The 22,038-nt window shown below is 35.9% G+C and overlaps 1 protein-coding gene across 1 annotated transcript; it reads left to right on the forward strand.

The window, feature by feature from the left end:
- Nucleotides 1-806: 806 nt before the first annotated feature.
- On the forward strand, nucleotides 807-21,237 carry LOC110375086 (arylsulfatase B). The gene is made up of 10 exons (XM_049838972.2): nucleotides 807-1,091; nucleotides 1,174-1,378; nucleotides 4,450-4,546; nucleotides 7,266-7,425; nucleotides 13,544-13,770; nucleotides 14,025-14,133; nucleotides 16,842-16,994; nucleotides 18,161-18,829; nucleotides 19,705-20,037; nucleotides 20,124-21,237. Exons 2-10 carry the CDS (start codon nucleotides 1,347-1,349, stop codon nucleotides 20,258-20,260), a joined length of 1,917 nt encoding a protein of 638 aa, XP_049694929.2. The 5' UTR covers nucleotides 807-1,091; nucleotides 1,174-1,346; the 3' UTR covers nucleotides 20,261-21,237.
- The last annotated feature ends 801 nt before the right edge of the window (nucleotides 21,238-22,038 follow it).

Here is a 22,038-nt window from a genome sequence, read left to right on the forward strand (position 1 = left end):
TTTAATATTTATTTTGATTCCAATCAAAATTTTCAGTCGGTCTTATACTGATTCTTTTATATCTTCTGATTCTTTTATTGTTCAGGGGACTCTTAAAGTATTGATTATGTACCAATGATTTATAAATGTTGGATGTTTCTAACGAAGTATTTTATTATCTCCTTTTTTGTTATTTTCTATTGTATTGTTTTTCTCTTCAAAATACATGAGTCATTTTATACGTACGTACTTATATGTTTATTTTAAATCATTTCACATGCATGTCACATTAATATTATGTTAATGTCGCTCTCGGAAGCCTTTCTACAGTCAGTCCTATGTTGACTTAACTTTGAAGTGTCGCTTTGTTGCGTTGACCCTTACTAAATGTTTATTTTAATAATGTTTCCAAACATCTGTTGCGTAATTACGTAGTTTTGGCGTCCTAATTATTGATTTATTATTCCAGTCAGGTGTGGTGGGTTACTGGTGAGTTTGACGTTGCCTAATTTGAACTGGTGTACTTGAAAAGATGGGCTAGATTAGCAGTATATGTGACGCAATGTGCGCATGATATCTAATAGTTTCCCGGGTGCAGCAAATGCAATTTTCTTAATCATGAATATCAAGAAATCCGATAACTGCAATCTTGATAGAGGACCGATTCGATTTCGAAGTCCTTTGTAGAATTAATCTGGAATGGGTTCCTGGGATTAGTTTTTAATGAAAACCTCATTAAAACTCAAACTATTGGTTCATAAAAAGTAGATCTTTTTAATTTATGGAAAAAGTGATGACATTTTGCCTCTTGGCAGATATATCAATTCATAAATACAGTTTATAATGATGCAATTTAATATTGTAATTAAATGTTGTAATAAAGTTTTCTTCCGTAAGATTTTTCTGAAACCCATTTAGATACCAACAATAGCATTGTGATCTGGCCACGTAATGACTAATGTAACAGTAATATAACTAATCGATATTTCAGAAATAGTATTACATGATATTTTCTGGTACGATTTCCTAAAATTCAATTATAATTGTGATTTTAAATGATAAGTGATAATATTGAAGATATTTTTTTGTAAAAACACGTGGTTCTCATGAGTGTATGTAAATATGACCTTCAGAAATGAATCTATAGCGCCTTTAAGTAATTTACAATAGAATACAGCTTTCCCTTGGTTTCAGAGGTTTGTACAAGTTGAGCGCTCGTGGAGAATAGACCTCTATACATACTTATACTAAGTTTCGATGTACGGTTTGGCGCGGTGTTCAAAATTTTATTATTGTGAATTGTTTATACATATACAAACTGGTGTGTGCTAGTGCTGTTCAGTTGACGATACATAATTCAAATCAATATGTTTGAAATAATAAGAAATAATATGAGCTGGTAAGTTTTATTTTTATATTTAATTTATTTCACGTTTTCAGTGCTAAAAACGTTGATATGGATTCGCGCCTACATTCAATAACTGTATCTAGCTTATTTTTTTTTAATTAAAGCAGAAAAATACTAATCCATTAACGCCATTAGGACTGTTATGTACTTTGATACTGAGCTCTTCCATTTCACATTTATTTTTCACTTATACCAAGTATAAATTTATTTGTGATTGGAATTTATATGGAAAGCTTATTAGCGTTCAGTAGTAGCTCAGCATGACGTCCAGCGTTCGCTTCCTAAGTCGGGCAAAATATAATGACTTCAATGTCGAATTTCCGTGTCTCAAAGTTTGGAACTACCTAATTCAGGTGGATAGCAGTAGATTCTTCGAAGTAATTTTAGTCTAGGTGGCAAAATGGTGTTATAACTGTTACTAAATATTGTTTCAAATAGCTACACATTTTATACATAGTTTGATATGATTTTTATTCATATTAGATAACTTTTTTATGTAAACTTCGACTGAATCAAACATAACTGAATTAACAAACAATTTCTCTGCCAAGGCCTTCTGTTCTCACGCTCTAAGATCGTTAAAGAGCCTCGATCTACATAGTTGCATGCAAGCAAATATCTTTAGCCTCCATTAATTCCAGGCTTTTTACAAAGTATCAAGATTGTCTTGCTATCATTATTAGGACGGATCACTGGCAAACATAATGAAGCAATTTGCAGAAACAAAGAAAACTCGGTCAAGTGCGATGTGCTCTTGTTCGCATCTATAAGGTTCCGTTCATTGTAAAGCGCGAGGATGCCACTTTCAGGCCTTGAGTTACAGTAAATTATTGGCGAGTTAATAATATTTACCGGTTTTAAATTAAATTATGTCACAATAATGTAGCAAACAAGTTGTATGAGGCAGTTGCATGAGACATGAATATGGATTGAAAAATGTTCGGAAAACGTTACAACGAGGGCTTTAATTTGTAACGTTTGTGTGTAATGTTAGAAGATGTGTAAACTATTGTAATAATCAGACTAGAAGCCAACCCCAACACAGTTGGGAAAAGGCTTGGCAGATGATGAGGATGAATCACACAGCCAGTTTACAGAGATCTCTGAATGTAATTATTCAAAATCCTTGAATTCAGATGAAACTGACTCAAAGGACTCCTCTGGGTACTTAAACAATATTTTTCCTGTTAGGTACGTGTTCTTTTAGCTCCGTCCATCAATGTAAAGATAGGCCTTATAGGTATCAAATACTGCACAAACAAGGTAAACTCAACTTTTTATGCAGTTTTCTGATAGGGGAAAAACATGTTTTTTTTTGTCATTTTATTACCTGGCCTACGTAACGATTAATAAATACCTCCACAGGATATTTAAATAGAGGGTTTGCACACTTTTGTTAGTGAAATTAATAGGACTGTAACAAAATTACCGATAGGTACCATGATCCCATAAAAGTTCAGGATGAATAGGTTGGATTTATTTATGGGGGCTCTCATAATAGGGTTGTCTTCTTATATGGAACCTTAAAACATTATCCTGAATAATGTAATTATGCTGGGATATCAATCAAACTACATGCACGCCTTGTTGTAGATATCAATGTTAATACATAAATTAATAATGATATACAGAGTAGTTCAACACGCATCTTACTGTAGCTTTTGTGTTGTGCTATGGTTCATACATAAACATCTTTAGTATAGAAAACTGTTATTATTTTTGACTATCTAATATGCTCGTGTTTGTTTGTATACCTAACTTATATTACGAGTACCTATACAGCAATTTGGAAAATCGGCTCTGGAATTAATACATATTACACAAAGACATGTAAAACTGTGTGAAAACAAACTTTTTAGGTATTTGTAAAAAGGTATAGAATTCTGTATAATATGCATCTGCTTCAACACAGTTGGTTAAACATGATAACTGCTCTTTAATTGACTATTTGGCTTCATATTTAATGTTGGGTTTTCGTATTATCTACAAGGCATCAGAATCACAAATAAAACTCGAGGAGACTTCAAACAGGTTAGGCTAAAATTCCTCATTTGATTAATTTTTATATCTTCATCATAAAATACTATTCCTATTGTAGGTTTTTTTAGTTAGGAAAAGGTTGAATGTTTTGTGAGTGTGCGATAAATAATCATAGTTTATTTATTGCGGATTCCTTTTATACTGCCTTGCACAATACATGATTAAGGCCACATTAAAAAAATTAAAATATAAAAGTATTTCTAATTGTTTCCAAATTACCCATTTGTCATAATGCCTAACACTAAAAATCCAATCAAGAATATAATTTTGATTATCCTCTAAAAATACACAGCTTGGAAAATAAATGAACTTAACGAGATATGATTGAAATCATCAATAACATAATTACTATTAATACCTTCCGGCCGAATGTATAAATTTTCTGTATATTTACATAGTCGATATATTATAATTTTGAGAAAAGTAGGAGACAATTAATACCTCACGCGATTTTAGCGCAGCATCGTGAAGGAATTATCTCATGTTATGTTTGTGTTTACATTTTCTATTACTATTGTTTAATTATATTTTATTTTATCTTGAATACCTACTGTTTTGATTGATAATACGGGAGATATAGGAAGAGTAGGTAAAAACATTAAGCATATCGTAAACTGCAGACTAAACAGTCGACCGACGACCGTTGACTCGGTGGTTACAAGAAATATTTTTTTAGAAAATCGAGAATTCGATCATAGCTTTTAGTCGGTCTGATACCGGACAAATACCTGATCGTTGTTACGTGTGTACTTCCATTTATGTTCATACTGATTTATGAGCCCAAACCAACTATCGGACGACTAAATGTTACGTACTCAACTCTACTAAAGCTTCCGTTATCATAGACCAGATTTGTAGAAAAGCATAAAATAGCTTCCAAAAAAGAAGGGTTTTTATTTATCAAATCTGCATCGCCTTCAAGAAATAAGTAGGCTTTTTCGAAAGATGCAGCCAGATAAAGCTGCAATTCTATGTGTTTCAATGCGAAAATGTGAAATAAGTGTTATTAATTTTCTTTTCAGGAAACAGTGGTGGATCATCCTGACAGTGGTATCAAAATTGATATCAGGATATCGACAAGGGCCATCACACATCGTGTTCATCATGGTCGATGATATGGTAAATGCATTTCTTTAAACTTTTTTATTTTCTCATTTTGAAGCTTAGAAAACATTAATATAACTGTTGAGCTAAACATTTTTATCACTGATGGCCCGTGGTGAGTTTAGAATGTGTTTTGTTTGTGTTTTCATTAGACTATAATATGATATTGATTTTCTGCAATCTTACAAAGAATAGATGAATAACAATACGATATAATCTAAAACAGATTTGAAAACAATCTTACATTTACATAAAAGCAGGTATTATGTTTTGAATGATTTATTGTTTAGCTAGTATAGCATTGCTTGGATATTTTTTGTGTTTTCATGCGAGTATTAAAAAAAAAGTAAGTAAATAATGTTATAACGTCACAGTTTAAGAATGTAATTGTTCTTTTGGGACTTCCCTGAAGATGGGATGCATTGATAAGTCAGCTGCTACTCTTGAATTTTCAGTCTTACTTTTTCTTCTCATATTGATTGGCCTCTTAGCCTTGTAATTAATTACTTTTCATTGCCAAGTACGTCCTTAGTTCCAACGATTACGGAGAACAAAGTCAAAACAATTAAATTTTCAACCGCCCTAATCGAATGTTACGCTAATTGTGACAATGCAAAAAGTTCATAAAACATTTTTCGAGTTAGTTGCTTCCTGTTTTATATACTTTGTTAGTAAATTAAAGTTTTTGCCGATGTTAAATAATGTTTTTTGTTTAAACTGGTTATTTGCACTTTTATTATATTCAGGATAAAGCTGTAAGAAACAACGAAAATACTTTTTATAATTGCATAATGTGAAAGTAAGTAGGTAAGTTTAAACTACTAAATCTATTATAATTATCATATTTTCATCATCCCACACCGAGTTACGTGTCTGTAATCATCTAGTGGCCCGAATTACAATTTCATACCGATTTACGATTATACAAATGCTATTTGAAACCGTTCACCGTAGGAATAACATGCAATGGTATTAATATAAAAGTGACACTGTAATTACATGACCATTGTATGTAAAATTTGCATTATTATGAACCCGTTGAACAAGTGTTTAATTAATTTGTTTGCACTTCAAATTACTAGTTTGAATAACAATAAAGTGAATTCGGTATAAAATAAATTGTTTATTTTAATTAAAATAATTCTCTCAGAGGAAAAAAGTTAGTAGCAAGAAACCTTACGTTTACCGGACCCATGTAAATATATAGTGGTTTTAACTAGCAAAATATTTTACTTGTTGCGATCGACCGTTAGCCATTTCAAGGAAAAAGATGCAAAAAAGTTGGTCGCAAAAATGCACTTCGAACTACGAGTACAATTACTTATACTGTTTTAATTATGCCATCCATTTCTCACTCACGTTACTTTAACGCTTCTTAAATAATTTAAATCCATGAAGTTCCGTTAGAAATTTCCACTAACTTAACAACAGAGAATAGAAAATGGTAAACAAGCGTCGTTTAAAATATTTTACTTATGCTCAGCATATATTTTTTTTTCAAGAGAATTTAATAGTGGGTGACAGATTCCTTAGAATAATTCAGACTTTTTTACTATTTGAATATTTAGTTCAAGATCACAATTCCGCTAATAAATATTAATTTAACATAAACTTGATAACTACTTGAATAGCAATGTTAGGTTTTATTTATGGACGCAATTTGTAGTAACTTAAGAAAACCCATTTAGTTATTATGTTTTTATTTATTACCCATTTAGCAGTCGGATTTTATTCAATTTAATTTATTATTATCTATTATCTAGTTTAATGGCGGAATACTTAATGAATATTGTTATGTAATTCTGCATTATACATTTTTTGTAAATACCCCGATGTTTACAAAAAAATATCTATCCCTAGATCTCAATGCGTGACTTTTCAAAAACGGTATTTTAAATACCAAAATCGTGTCGATATTCGTTGTCGATAAAACTGCATTTGCTTGAGTACACTGCCTGGGCGGTGACACCGACATTGCTCCATGTCGGATGTCGGGTTGCGGCCGACCCTATTGTTCTGTATTGGCGAACGTTTAGGAGACCCGTTTATCTGTATTTTAAACCTTTATTGAGTCTGGGCTTGACATTTAACAGATGTTTTATGCTATTAAGTAGTTTTAGGTTTGTTGTCTTTGCTTATAAATTGATTATGAATCGCAGATCGCTACTTAATGGTAAATAATTTTAGGAACTTGCACTTGTATCATATTATCTAATCTCGAATCGACTTTTGGCTTATCGCAGATGTCTAGCCGTCTACTCTCATTTTGAGCTTCATACGTTTTTCAATGCTGTTTACATGTTTTGTAAATTGCAATTTAATTAGATGTTACATTTACGTAAACCGAACATTAATTTTGGAGTAATACATTTAATTTCACGGTCTAGTGATTAAAAAGAAACAATTTATTTATTTCATTATCATCTGTATTCAATTAACCAGGTTTTGTTTTTCACTGGCCATGAATTAAAGCGTTGATAGCTGTCACTGATAATTATTATTCATTTGCTGCATACATTTCAGCACTTTCAAAAAAGTTAATGGTCTGGTAAAGTTGACTAACTACGCAACTAACGTAGCACTTGATTCATGAGGCTGTAGGTCAGGGTTTCTGTTCAGTTAATAATCGTGTAGAATATTTATCTTTCATATTTCCACAATGCCAAGAAAGAAAAGGTTCCCTGCTAATCTATGAAAATTGAAAACATATTGATAATTGATTTTTCATTCACAGGGTTGGAATGACGTATCTTTCCACGGTTCAGATCAGATCCTGACGCCAAACATTGATGCCCTAGCGTATCACAGTGTAATATTACAACAATACTACAGTGAAGCTATCTGCACCCCAGCCCGCACTGCACTTCTCACGGGGAAATACCCCATGCGGTTGGGTAAGTACACTTATTACAATAATTACTTCAGCTGCTCTAATTACTATCGCACATTTATGCATGTAAGAATTTCATTTCCATTTCGAGAAAGCGTAATGCAGTCGAAGGCAAACGACTGAATGAGAGTTGCTAACCTTCGGCCGTGATATACCTACGCAATTTTGTGTAGGTACGCTTTCGCAAAACTAGGGCTTTTGACAATGAATTAATACTGTAACTTTTATGCCATGCTGCAGTGCACGTGCATACGATAACAATTTAATTGTTTTATTCTTAACACGTCGTTTACACCGGTTTTGAACACAAAACAATTGATAAAATTCATAATTGATATTAATTGTGTGAGGTTTGGTGTTTTGGGGCTTTTCAATTTATCCTTTAACAATTGCAATCATGATGCTCAATAGTTCAATATTTGTGTATTGTATCTACCTATTTTCTATTGTCATAGTCTCCAGTACAAATTAAAATGTTAATACACTAAGGTAAACGCGGGTGAAGTCGTCATGCCCCAATAGTCGTCAATTAATCTTAAAACTTTTATTATTATTTTCTACTGGACTTAAAATGGGCCGGTTTATATATCAATATATTCTGGATAATATATTGCACAATTGAAATAACAATACGGGGTTTTAACAGTCACGGCTTCTAAGATATGTTATTTGAAATGTGTGTGCCCTAACAAAATCGTTTTTTCGTGAAGTTCAGCTGTCAAAAGTGAAACTCAGCACGTGGTTTTGTGTTTTGATTTACATAACTCCAGTGGGGTCTGTGGTATGTTTCTTTGTTTAATTAGATAGTTAAGTGTATTTGCTAGCGATGTAATATGCAATTTGGAATACTTTTAACATAGAAGATATATTTTTTTAATGTGACATCTATTGGTACTTCAAAACTCCCATTTCACCCAAAACCCGTCAATTTTACAATTATTATGACGACTACTGGGACATGTTCAAAAGTTGCACCTAAACTCGTCATAATGAGGATATTTTGTGTTTTACAGTACAAAATGCGAATAAACAGCTAATATCGGGACTTTTACAAAATTGATAACTGTCTAGAACTAGGGCTGCCATCTCGAATTTCGCCAAACCCGGACAAACATGAAAAAAAACCCGGACATTTGGCGTAAATCGTATTTTTTCCCCGGACGAGTCCGTTTTTTTTGTAAACAAAACAAGACCTAATTTTTTATCCATTTACTATTACCATATACTTAAATTCAATGAGGTGCTTCTTTACATGAAAAGTCAGGGCCGTCTCTAGCTCATGTAGTAGTAGGTATTGAAAGATTATGACTAATATGAGTACCTACTTCGAAGATCATAAATAAGAAAGCTCATATGGAAACTAGGAGTTAATTTCTTGTTAATAAAAGGAATTTAAAATGGTGCTCCCTTTTTGATAGGTTAGACAAAAAAATGTTGAAAGTAGCAAAAAAAAAATGAGTTTTGCGTCACTAAAGCACCTAAACTTGTATAATAAAAGTAATCCGCAGAGAGAAAAATCCGCGAGCGAAGCGAGCGCAATTTTTTTGAATATTGGGATATTAAGGTAGCAACAAAAAAAAAATAACCCTGTTAAGAAGCCGCGAGCGAAGCGAGCGCGAAAATTTTTGAGTTTTGGGACCCAGCACCATAGGTCTAGACGTCCCTGTTAAAAGTGTCCGGGTTTTCCCCGGACACTTCTTGAAACCCCGCCCGGACGGCCCCCGGACGGCCTCCAAACGAGGACAAATCCGGGGAAACCCGGACGGATGGCAGCCCTATCTAGAACAAACATATTTAAGGTTTAGACTACATTTGTTCATAAAACTGCGTTTCTTCTAAGCTTTTTCTTAGGGGCAAATTTTACTCTGCTGGTTCTAGATGCACGTACACAGTCATGTTATTCGATTCAATTCATATGTTTCTTAATGGTTAAATCCCCTGTTTTCTATAAGTATGCACTTTCTACGAGTGTTTTTTCAGGTATATATTGGCCGCTGTAGGCCTCCGCCATTAGATTAAGATCTACCGCTTTGGGTACAAGTAGGTCTAGCACTAGCCTTTGTTTCTACTAACGCTTGGATTACAATTTGTGGCAAACAAAAATTGACTGTTCTTACACTATGCTTTTGTTCGAAATAACTGCATTTCGTCACGCGTATTGTACCGCGTCTTCCTAACGTGCCTTAATAGCGCCTGTATAAAAATTATGTCATTCACAGTTTTGACGCAAAAAATATTAAAATCAGTTTTAAAACTAAGATGACATAGCTTCCATCGCTGTCACTTCTTTGCTTGTCGTATTCGGTATTGATGGGTAAAGAGTAATCTTAAGTAAGATTTTTTTATTTAAAATTGTCTGTATTTAGTGATTGCATGATCGTTATTTTAATAGCAGATCATGACTGAAAAAAACTACAAGCAAGAGAGTTTAAAGAAGAGGGCGGCGAGGTGAGGATACCTCGGTGGACTTTAAACGCAGATCACGCGCTCCCTGTGGGTCCAGCATCACCGGCCCACTTGCCACTTGCCACGACGCATCTACCCTCCGAGCAGGGCTGCTAACCCTGCTCTAGCGACTCCACTCTAGTCGGCCAATGAAGGCAAGCCAAGAGGCGGGAGACCTTCACTTCGGCAGGCCGGAGATGGGGGACAGTATACTCTCCCCGGAGCACTCGGATATATAGCCCCGCGGGGTCGCTACTACCCGTCATCCGCCTCAGATGCCCTGTGGGGCTTATTAGATATTTGTTATTATTATTTATTCTTGCACATATTTATTACATTTTTAAATATTAAATATAAAAATAAAAAACATTCAAAAATATAAAAAATAGGTTGCCACCGATATCGGGCACAGGGTCCAAGGTACCGGTGGTTAGGGTCCCAGAGACAGAAACCTCCTCACAATACGTGCCGTATCAAGGAGTACTGCCTTCTGAATCATTCCCTTGATCCAGCCGCCCAACGAGAGCCTCCTGAGGTGTTCGTCGAGGCTCTTGGCTATTAAACCATTGGCCGTAACGACAATCGGCACAATAACAGCCGTGTTGACACTCCACATGGCGACAACCTCGTGAACCTAAGTCGAGATACTTTATTTGTTTCTCTTTCTTAGCTTTCACAAGGTTCTCGTCATGCGGAACGGCGACATCGATTATCATCGCGCGGCGCACTAATCGATCTATCACCACAATATCGGGCTTATTGGCTACAATAGTCCTGTCAGTGATGATAGATCGATCCCAGTACAACGTGATATGGTCCTTTTTGAGAACTGGGTTGGGCGCATACTTGTAGTACGGTACCTCAAGGTCTACAAGGTTGTATTGCAGAGCAAGCTGCTGGTGGATGATCTTGGCCACTTGGTTATGTCTGTGCAAATATTCACCATTAGCCAAACGAGAACAACCAGATATAATATGTCTGATAGACTCACCCGGATGGTGACATGCCCGACATATTTTATGTCAACCGTCCCGTCTTTCACGATATATCTCCGGTAGTTATTCGTAAGGATAACTTCGTCCATAATTGCACATACAAACCCTTCGGTTTCTCCAAACAAGTCACCGAAACGTAGCCAAGATACGGACGCATTGAAGTCTACATCGGGGCCATGAAGAGCCCCGAAGAAGCGTCCGTGTAGCTGTTTGCTCTGCCATACCTCCTTGCGATCGTGGGTAGTTAGTACGACAGGTTTGCGCCAGTTCTCATTTGCCAACGATAGCGGGGTGAGTCCTCTGTCCACTGCCACCATATCACGGTGCATACCCACGTCGCTTTTGAGAAAATATTCTCTGAGACTGCACACCTCATGGTTGTGGAGCGTCTTTGCATTTAAAAAGCCACGTCCTCCACATTTCCGTGGGATGTACAGTCTCATCACTGACGATCGTGGGTGATGCATTCGTTCTGCGGTCAGCAGTGTGCGGACTCTCCTATCTAGGGCGTCCAATTCAGTTTGAGTCCATTTGAGTATGCCGAAGGAGTACATCAGGACTGGCATGACCCAACCATTAAAGGCGCGAACCTTGTTGCCTCCCGATAGGAACTTTTTAGAACCTTATTCAGGCGGCCAAAGAAATGCTCCCGTAATGTGGCTTTTATTTTTTGTGAATACTAATTATTTTATTTAAAATTTAAATATTTTAAAAGTAATTTATTTATTTATAGGATTTTCAACAGAAGATACACAGATCACATATTTTAAACACAAATACATAGGAACTGATTACTGTGTTCCCCCAATTACAGGAAACCACAGCATTTGCTAATAATAACTAGATGCAACAAAAAAGTTTGACATTCATTTACTTCGTACTTAATTTGTAAATTATAAAAACAAAAAAAAAAACACAACAAAAACACATAAAACAAAACAGATAGTAGGAAAGTATAAAAGACGAACGAACATAATTTGGGTACATATAGAGAAATTAATATAATTATTTTACTCGTGCTACATATGCACATGACTGCATCGTTATTATAATTAAGAAATATAACTAGCTTCTGCCAGCGTTTTCAACCGCATCCCGTGGGAACTACTTCCCGTACCGGGACAAAAAGTAGCCTATAGCCTTCCTCGATAAATGGGCTATCTAACACTGAAAGAAATTTTCAAATCGGAACAGTAGTTCCTGAGATTAGCGCGTTCAAACAAACAAACAAACTCTTCAGCTGTATAATATTAGTATAGATTTTTATAGACTGGTTTTGTGATTCCAAGCGTTTGATAATAAGGAATATAAATTAAAATGCAACCATGTATCTGTTTTATTGAATACCTGCATTTCTAACAGATTATGACCTGTTATTCTAAATAGGAATTTGGTTTTTATCTATCTACCTACCTAATGTTTCAAAAGAACAAGTATGCTTAAGAAATTCAAGCACATAAAAATGTGCATAACTTGAACCTTATGTTCAAGAGCAGAGAGTTTACATTAGCATTAAAAGTTGACGAGTACTGGGAATATTTGACGAGTATCCGTACAAATCAGACGACTATTGGTACAAATCGCCCTTTTTTTACTTTTGCCTTAATAAGTATATAAACCCATCAACATTATTAAAAAAGCATTAGTTACTTAGAATAATGAATAAATACTCTATCACGTCATGCAAAAATTTTCATTTTCTATTGAATATTTAACACACAGTAGCTCTTCAAAGTCAGTGATTTCCGAAATCCGACGACTATTGGTACGTTTACCTTATGTACCTACCTACTTACTTAGTTAAGGCCTGAAAGGGAACACCATCCATACAAGAAATTGGTATTTTTTCTAATTGTCTAAATACTTATACCTACCTAATGAACGTATTAGACTCCTTAGAATCACGTTTTGTGTCATTACTATCAGGAAGCTTTTCATTTAAAAAAGTGCATGTGTGTTGGTATTTTAGCTGAAAGTAATTTGAAGCGTGTTTTATTTAGCCTAACAGTTATAATTGCTGCATACAACACAATGGTTCCTTTAGTGTTTAGAGCCTGTGGCTAAGCACACAGATTAATTAGTATCTATGCATGAATTAAACCAATTATGTTATGTTATAGGTACCTACATGCAAATAAGCATAATTAATGGGTTTATTTAATTACTGGTTTTGAATATGGGTTGAATAAACCAATTGTCATAAAGTAAATTTGGAATTTGACAGCGGTAGGGATCGTGTTTGAAAACAAACTATATCCGGAGTTATAATTATTATGGTTTACTCGCCGATTTAGAATCATAGTTAGTTGTTAATGTCAAAAGTCGATAAGCTTACAGAACTGTTGATGTTAAAATAACTGTAATTTGTTGCGAAGATTAAAGGTTGAGTTGTTTAAATAATGCTTTCGAGTTTGTTGATGGACACTGCAGTGATTGCCGCGGTGTGCGGCTATTTGTCGTGAGATCGCGTGCGGCTCTAGCAGCGATAATTACTCACTTTTTATTGATTGCACTTAAATCATGTTTTGTTAGCATTAAGATGAGGCCTTTGACATCTATTTTGCAACTGACAATTTATTATGTACTTTATAATATACTCGGTTTTCACCTCTTATTTGCTCTTAAACGTGTATTCCTTAATAATAAGAATTCGTTTAACATGCATGATTTTTATTCACACAGGAATGCATGGTCAGCCTCTATTTAACTCTGAAGATCGAGGCATACCGTTGACTGAGCGTCTTCTGCCATCGTACTTGAAGGACTTGGGCTACTCCACTCACCTAGTGGGAAAGTGGCACGTCGGGATGTCCAAGCCGGAGTATCTTCCGACCTCGCGAGGCTACGATCATCACTACGGCATGCGAGGCGGTTACGTCGACTATTACACTTACAACAAAGTCGAAACGGTAAGCAAACCGTCTCTTGTTGACTCTCACAATAGGTTCATTTATTCAGGTAATTAGGTGTGGACCCAGTAACCGAGCCATGAAATTCTAAAGGCCAACCAATGCGGATATGCAGTCACGTTTTGTTAGGCATGAAAGTACTTCAAAGTGAATGGTTTTAAGCACTATTTGTTTTAGGAATGGTACCTAACGAATTATAACTTTTCGACTATGGGAATGGCATGTTTATTTACAAGATCGTTATTTATTCGCAGTGGCCAAATGGACGACTAATGTTCGGTCTAGATCTGTACGATGATGCAATACCGCAAGATTTCGAACAACGGTACATTGTGGACGCACTCACCGAGAAAGCAGTTAAAAGTAAGTTTGTACAGTAGTTTCGTTTACAATGCCGTTGTGAAGTTTTGTATTATCTCATGTTGCAACCGCCTTTATGCATTCAATAACGATGGAAATGCGCAAGATTTCATCTTGAATTGGTATTTTAAATTGAGTATGGTGGCGTAAAGGTTATTGCAATACTCATTTAGGTATGGAGTGTACTTCCATGATTGCAATGTAACCCATGCCTCGGGTTTCCTATTGCAATCATACAAATGTCCATTACTCAATCCAATCCAATTTTTGATTGGATGTAACAAAAACTACTTTTAAAATAAAATTGCGATCCTATTGTTTGAGTTTGGAAATGATTATGATATCCACAAAACCAATTAAACATGTTACTGTTCTGTTTCATCAATGAATATGTATGTATTAAGTTTCCTGTATATTCATCTTAATGAATATTTGCTTCTGAATAGAATTGCCGTTCTATTCGAACCCCTTCACTGAAATGTTGTTCTAAGTATATCCGATACAGTATTTTACGAAACTTTGTATACAGGCGCTATCTCAACAGTGTTTCAAGTAGTAGATTTCTATACTGAGAATTAATTGACACAATTCGAGTAGCTAAATTATTACCTAATGCTTAAATTAAATCGCTCTCTTAGTTATCTCTTAGTTTAGCTCTCTCATTGTGAGTTACTATTTGTTTGTTACTGTTTAAATGCCCATGTTGTAACCCAAATTATTGAGAACTAGCGACCCGCTTGGATAACAGTGTTTCCCCACTATTCACTTTAATGCCAATTTTTATTACCCTTATATTAGCTTTTAGTGTAACTAACTACCTATGTATGTAACTTGGAATCTTAATTTGACCCACTTTTCGGTCTTCGATTAGGATGAAAGGACAATGCTATTCTTTGTATGGAAGTTGTGCTCAAGAGTTGCCCACAGTAACTGCATAGTGTATTATGTTCCATAGGCTTATAATAGGTCCCAGACCGAAATATTTCGAAATCCATCCCAGGAGTCCTGAGAAAAACTTATTCAATATTAAGAAAAATATGCTTACGAACTCTTAACTATTCCACTTTTATTACCTTAATTGAAATGCATTAATCTTAATGCATTAATATTAATCGACAAATACGAGGTATTGAACGAGATTTTTTTACCGACTTCAAAAAATGGAGGATTTTCTCAGTTCGTTTGTATTCTTTTTACGTAAGTACGTGCATAACTCCGTCGTTTACCAACCGATTTAAACAATCATTTTATTGTTTGAAAGAATTTACTTTCCAAATGGTTCCTTTGTTATTCGGTCCAGGGTCCAGGGTCTGGTGATAGAAACTTTAAAACAATAGGGAAATCTCGGAAATTGTAAGCACATATCGAATAAAAACATGTCATTCGGGTATATGTCTCCGATACCACAAAACAGTGGAGGTTAAGACCTGACCTGACGATGGAGACGACAGTGAGACGAGGGAACTCCTCAACGGTATCTATTTACTACCTCGTGTTCGAGCTTATTTTATTCGTCTTGATAAGATTTTTCCATTGCCATTACGGATATTAATTGCATGACGCTACACGAACTTAGGACTGATTGTGGTAGATAGAGACTGAAAAGCAAGACAAACAACAGTTACCTTTAAACGTCTATTTTTGTTTTTTTTTTTGATCCTGTTAACCGTGAAACCACTAACTATCTGATTGTTATTTCAAGAAAAGAGGTTGTTAGGTTTGTGGCTGCTTAAAATGGCTGGCTAACATAAGAACCGGTTTTTCTCGGGACCTCTGGGACCGATTTAAAAAATATTTGGATTCCGTCTTAAGAGTGGAGTAAAGAACCTATCTTAACCATTCCCACTACTGGGCAAATGGCTTGAGCTTTATAAAGTGACTGTTCAAGTTTAACATTAGAACCGGTTTTTCTCGGGACCTCTGGGACCGATTTCCAAAATATTTGGATTTCGTGTTAACAGTGCAGTAAAGAACCTATTTCGACCACTTTCACTGCTGGGCAAAGGGCTCAGGCTTTGTTAAGTGACTATCTATGGAGAACATTTGAACCGGTTTTTTTTCGGGACCTCTGGGACCGATTTTCAAAATATTTGGATTTTGTATTAACAGTGAAGTAAAGAACCTATTCTAACCATTCCCACTACTGGGCAAATGGCTTGGGCTTTATAAAGTGACTATTCAAGTTTAACATTAGAACCGGTTTTTCTCGGGACCTCTGGGACCGATTTCAAAAGTATTTAGATTTCGTGTTAACAGTACGTGTTAAAGAACCTATTCTAACCATTCCCACTACTGGGCAAATGGCTTGAGCTTTATAAAGTGACTGTTCAAGTTTAACATTAGAACCGGTTTTTCTCGGGACCTCTGGGACCGATTTCCAAAATATTTGGATTTCGTGTTAACAGTGCAGTAAAGAATCTATTTCAACCACTTTCACTGCTGGGCAAATGGCTCTGGCTTTGTTAAGTGACTATCTATGGAGAACATTTGAACCGGGTTTTCTCGGGACCTCTGGGACCGATTTCCAAAATATTTGGATTTCATGTTCAGAGTGCACTATGGAACCAGCTGGAACTACTCCCACTGCTGGGCAAACTTTGAGCCCAGACCCTGGCATTGTCCTTTGCATACGTTCTGGGTTCTGATGACAGTACACGACTAGCGTGTTTTTTAGTTTTGTAAACTATTTATTAATATGTATTTTTGTCCAGTAATCCACCATCACAACGCGTCGCAGCCTCTATTCCTGCACGTGACGCACAACGCGCCGCACGCGGGCAACGCCGGGGGAGCGTTGCAGCCGCCGCTGTACTCCGCCGTCAAGCACCAGCACATCGCCAACTCGGATAGAAGACTTTATGCTGGTGAGTTGTTCTAACATCAAATGTGCTTTGTCACAACTGTACTGGTGCCGGCTTCCAGTCCAACTGTATGCAGCTGACTACGATAGGTACTTACCACCGCTCTTTCTACATGGAACGATCTATCTATCAAATCACCTCAACCCACTTAATTCTCAACTCCTCAACCCGGGATGAGTTGTTTTGAACATATCACATTGTAATATACCCCCGCTATTAGAAACATTTCTGTATAAAAATACGCCTGTTTAGTAATAGTTTGATAAGGGTCACTTTTGGAGGCACCAGGAACAATCTTCTGTGCGTTTTGTGATTCGCAACGCCTATGTCAAAATTTAACACTTAGAGAGATTAACAATCAGATTTAGCAACTCTCCAAAAGACTCTATAGCTTTTTCTTGCTTTTCGGCGAAAATTTTGGGGCACATAAATGTCATCAATCACAACACATGTTTTACATAACAAAGTAAAAGAGGCAATGTGTGCAGTAACCCACCATGTGAGGTCCTTAAGTGTGATGTACAACCAAAGATATTTTCCTTCACGTATGTTAGAGCAATGAGTAGAGATAAAACCGATTGCACACAGTAAAGCGAACTATCCGGGTTCGAAGTGAACCAAACTTCGTTAGTCAAGGCTGTAACTAATGGGCCAACCGATCTCGATCCATATTTAAAAGCTTTAATTACCTCTTTATTAGGTGTTAACGTAAAGAAATAACCTTAAAATCATTTGAGAACTTTATTCTTGTCCGTAGTTTTTTGAATTTCGTTTGGGAAGTATTTAATTTGTAACGGGATATCCGTGCTTTATGTGTTCGGACTGATGAAGACCCGGTCTGGCACACGATATGCATTTCCCAGGTATTGTTTGAAAGCTCGCTGCGGAATGTGGCTTTCGGCTTAGTGGGTTCCCCGTACAAGGGGATTTTGGAATACACTAGGAGACTAGGTAACAACTTTGCCCAGTGAATCACACGGTTCAACTTTTGTTTAATTAAATATTGTATTAATTGTGTAGTTCAGTTCTGATTATCCGTGAGCTACGAATATATTCGACATGTGTTTTTTCTTATATTCCTTCCACAGATTTCCGATATACTTTGCGAGTATGTCCCAAGGCTTTGTCCGTTTGTATCAAATACTAAATTCTAACATTTTTATTTCCAGAAATTGTGACACACGTGGATCGTAGTGTCGGCAAAATAGTTCAAGCTCTCTCAAATAGAGGAATTCTTGACGATACTATTATAGTGTTCGCTTCCGACAATGGAGCGCCGACGGTCGGGGACTTAAGGAACTGGGGCGTCAACTTACCCTTCAGGGGAAAGAAATATACGCCTTGGGAGGGAGGAGTGAGGGTCCCGGCGTTTATATGGCAGTCTGCCCTCAGGCCGAGAGTTTGGCAAGGATTGATGCACATTTCTGACTGGCTACCCACTTTAATTACGGCAGCTGGAGGAAAAGTACCCACTGGTATAGACGGAGTCAGTCAGTGGGAGTCCATAGTACAAAGTTCGGCATCTAAACGTAGTGAAGTTTTAATAGCTATAGAAGATAGCAATACTAATTCATGGGCAGCCTACAGAGCAGGGGATTACAAAATTGTGGTAGGAAACGTCACAGGAGTTAGTAACGGTTATTACGGATCAGAACTATTGGCGAATAAAAAAACTCCACCCGAATATTATCCTTCTTTATTATCCTGTTCAGTGACGAAAGCTTTTGAAGATGTTGGACTGTATTTAGATTTTAATACTGTGAGAAGTACAAGGAAAGAGGCTACAATTAAGCAAGAGGACACTGTAAGAGATGCCACACCTTGTGTTCCTACTCCTAGTAAGTTATTTAAAATTTTATTTATGCACGTCAGGAAACCTCTTAAGATTTTTTAAAATCCTTAACTGTGCAGAACAATGAATATAATTTTTTTAAAAGCAAATCACAGATTTTAGTACGTTCCACGCTATTGCACATGGCCGTAAGTTCTGAAACCAAAATGGTGGATGCAGTATCCCCAGCCATGAAAACGACATTAATCGTCTTTTACGACATCTATAGAAATCTTCCGTTGAGTGCTTCAATTTAAAAGAAATTTCGTTATAATTTTTAAGAACTTCTTTTCAAAAATCATGAATGTGTGTGATATTTTCTACAGAGCGAGTACGGGCACAAATATGAGTACCGAAATCTAAATATGTTTCTAAATGAAATGGGATTTCGGGGAATCTATTCATCAAGATCATTCATTTGTAGTTGATTAAATACTCAGAATTCGTAATATGATGCATTAGATATGTTTTAATAGTCAGTATTTAACATATTCATACGAAAATAGAGAGTCCTGTTGCTGACAGCCCGCATTTCATAACTAGGTTTCTAGAATAGATAAAGCATAGTTTCAGACCTTCAATCAAGTCAAATGTGACTTAATTAAAAATTATATTATATTGCTCTAATACAAGTGAGCTATGTCCAAATTATTAAATGTAAAACTCTTTTGTAGTTTTTTTTAGTTTAGTATCAAGAAAATAAGACGGTATTATTTCTTCATCTACCTTTAATCGTTACAAAGAATTAAATAATGAAAGAAATTCTTTAGGCTTCTGATTTGGTCAAAGTTGCATCAGGCCTCAGGGAAAAAATTATTTCGATACATGAAATAAATTCCTATATGTAAAAAGGATGCTAACAATCTAAATTCAAACTTTCAGCTCGAGGTTGTCTTTTCAACGTTCGTCGAGACCCTTCAGAGAGTCACGACCTTTGGAATCGTGCGGGGAAAATTGCTACGTTGCTTACCAGCCGACTCAGGGGTCTTTGGGCCACACAGCAACGACGAGGCACTCCCAGGCTCAATGTAGCCGCCGATCCTGCCAACTACAACTACGTGTGGACCCCATGGCTCACACAAAATAACGTCACCAATCAAATCAATGCCAATACCAATGATGGAAGAATTAATAACTTTAACCTGTCGTTCGACTTCAGCCAACAAAAGACTGGAAGCAAGAACACGACAGTTGCAGCCGTCATCAACTGCGACGGTACGACAGGCTTGAGGAACTTTTTGTGTATACTTAGAAGTGTGTTTTAATTACAACTTAGGATTAAAATTGTTGCTTTTATACAGGGGAGTTGTTCGACAATGTTTTGAAAGATTTCGTTTTCCAATACCTGGAGACACTTTTTATGTGTCAGGAATCTTTGAGATGCCATTTAATGTTTAACGATATGTTTCGAGATCGACTTCAAAGAGATTTGCTGTAAGGTATGATTGTTCTTTACTGGTAATTGCATCGATTTATCTTCACTTAGTTACCTACTGTTACCAAAATGTCATCTATGTAGACAAAGTCACTTCATCAATATCATTAATATTAAGTCTCTCTAAGCTTACGTTAAAATACTATAAGTGTAAGTATTAGTAGAGCCAGTGTTGTGTAGTGATTATAATTATGTATTTGTATTTTAATGTGACGTTTTATTGTTGATCTGTTATTTATTGTAGATGATAAATAGGTAGATTGAACTAGCTCACCAACCTTCTTACAGAACCATATTAGTCTACGAACACCTATAACACATACCATAGACCGTAACGTAAAGCGTCGTGGAAGGTCCGTCCATAATATTATAGGAAAATATTTATTATGAAATTCCGACGATATCCATACTTTCTACATTCTACCTTGCCAAATTGCGTGTGATTTAAGAGTTATGACATTCTTTTGTACACAAGTTACTTCTAGAAGATCTAAGTTCCTCAACAGACAGTTCTTGTATTATGGGCGGTACGTTCTACAGACTTGAAGCTTGTGTACCCAAAGGCAGCCTTGGGTTTACTCCAACGGATCGTGATTTGGTACAAAACATAAAACGTCCTTCTAAACGGTCATGGTCCAAATAAATGCGTATCACCATGACTTATTACCCTTTCGATATTAAAAAAAAGATCATTCGCTTTTTGTCAGTCAACACGTGCCCCCGTTTTTGTAATGAAAATTCGTTTTACCGATTTTGATTAAATCACGATCCGATTAATCAATGTGAAATACGAGTAACTACGATCGATTTCACTAAGCGTACCTAATGAAGTAGTTTGTTTGTGAAAATCCGATAAATGTTCTGTATTAGTATTAAATATAGGTACCTATGTTGTTTTTAAACTTATAAAGTAATTTTTTGTGATATTTAGCATTAAGGGCCCATTAAATAGTTAATTCATTAAACTTTAAAAACCAAGGTTTGGGCAATGGTTTGTATTATGTAAATAATTTGTTTTATTTTTACTCAAGTCATCAAAAAAGATCGCTGTAGTAAAATAAATGATTTTGGCTTCTAGGTATTATATTATATTTGTGCATTTCCATGTATGTATTGCTTTACACAATTAATCCTTAGCTATAACTAATTCAGTTCCTTTCAAGCAGTAATGCTAGTGAAAGGAAGCTCGCAGTCCCGATATAGATATTCCAAAACGGTTTAAATCAAGCAGATAGCTATCAGAAATCCCAAATGAATTCCACATAGTATTCGATGCAAGGGAACACGTGATCAATATCTCAGAATACAGAAAGCCGCAATCCTAATAAGCTTGCTTCCTCCGACATCTAGGAGTTTGAATTAAATCGAACATGATTTAGTTCGAATTAGTGTTCTGACGGAGCGGTTGCGAACCAATTGCTATTGTGATATATCGAGTTCATAGTGGCTATAGGTACACATATATAGATTTCACATTCAGGCACCCGTTCTGAGAACCTGATCATATGGGAAAAGTAATTTGAATATTATTCTGATATTCAATTACAATTTGTGGATGTCCAAAAGGACGAGATAAATAGTTCATTATGAATATGACAAGCCAATGTTGAAATAGCAGTCGTTAGCGGCAGTTCCGGTTAGTATGAAAATGTGCGGTACTGGCCCAACTAGGACGTTTGACAACTACATTATGTACGCAAAGTTGCGGTGGCCGATCGACATGTCCATTCCTATTTCTACGAACCGTTTCAAACTGTTTCCGACAAATAGAAATCTTTTTC

The sequence above is a fragment of the Helicoverpa armigera genome, chromosome 12, assembly GCF_030705265.1.
Source record: "Helicoverpa armigera isolate CAAS_96S chromosome 12, ASM3070526v1, whole genome shotgun sequence".
Classification (NCBI taxonomy): domain Eukaryota; kingdom Metazoa; phylum Arthropoda; class Insecta; order Lepidoptera; family Noctuidae; genus Helicoverpa; species Helicoverpa armigera.

What these genes read in the sequence shown, in the direction of transcription:
- LOC110375086 (XM_049838972.2), top strand. Translation starts at nt 1,347, where the DNA reads ATGTTTGAAATAATAAGAAATAATATGAGCTG. An exon ending in TCATCATGGTCGATGATATG is followed by an intron (nt 4,547 to 7,265) that starts GTAAATGCATTT and finishes TTTCATTCACAG; the next exon opens with GGTTGGAATGACGTATCTTT. An exon ending in AGCCGTCATCAACTGCGACG is followed by an intron (nt 20,038 to 20,123) that starts GTACGACAGGCT and finishes GCTTTTATACAG; the next exon opens with GGGAGTTGTTCGACAATGTT.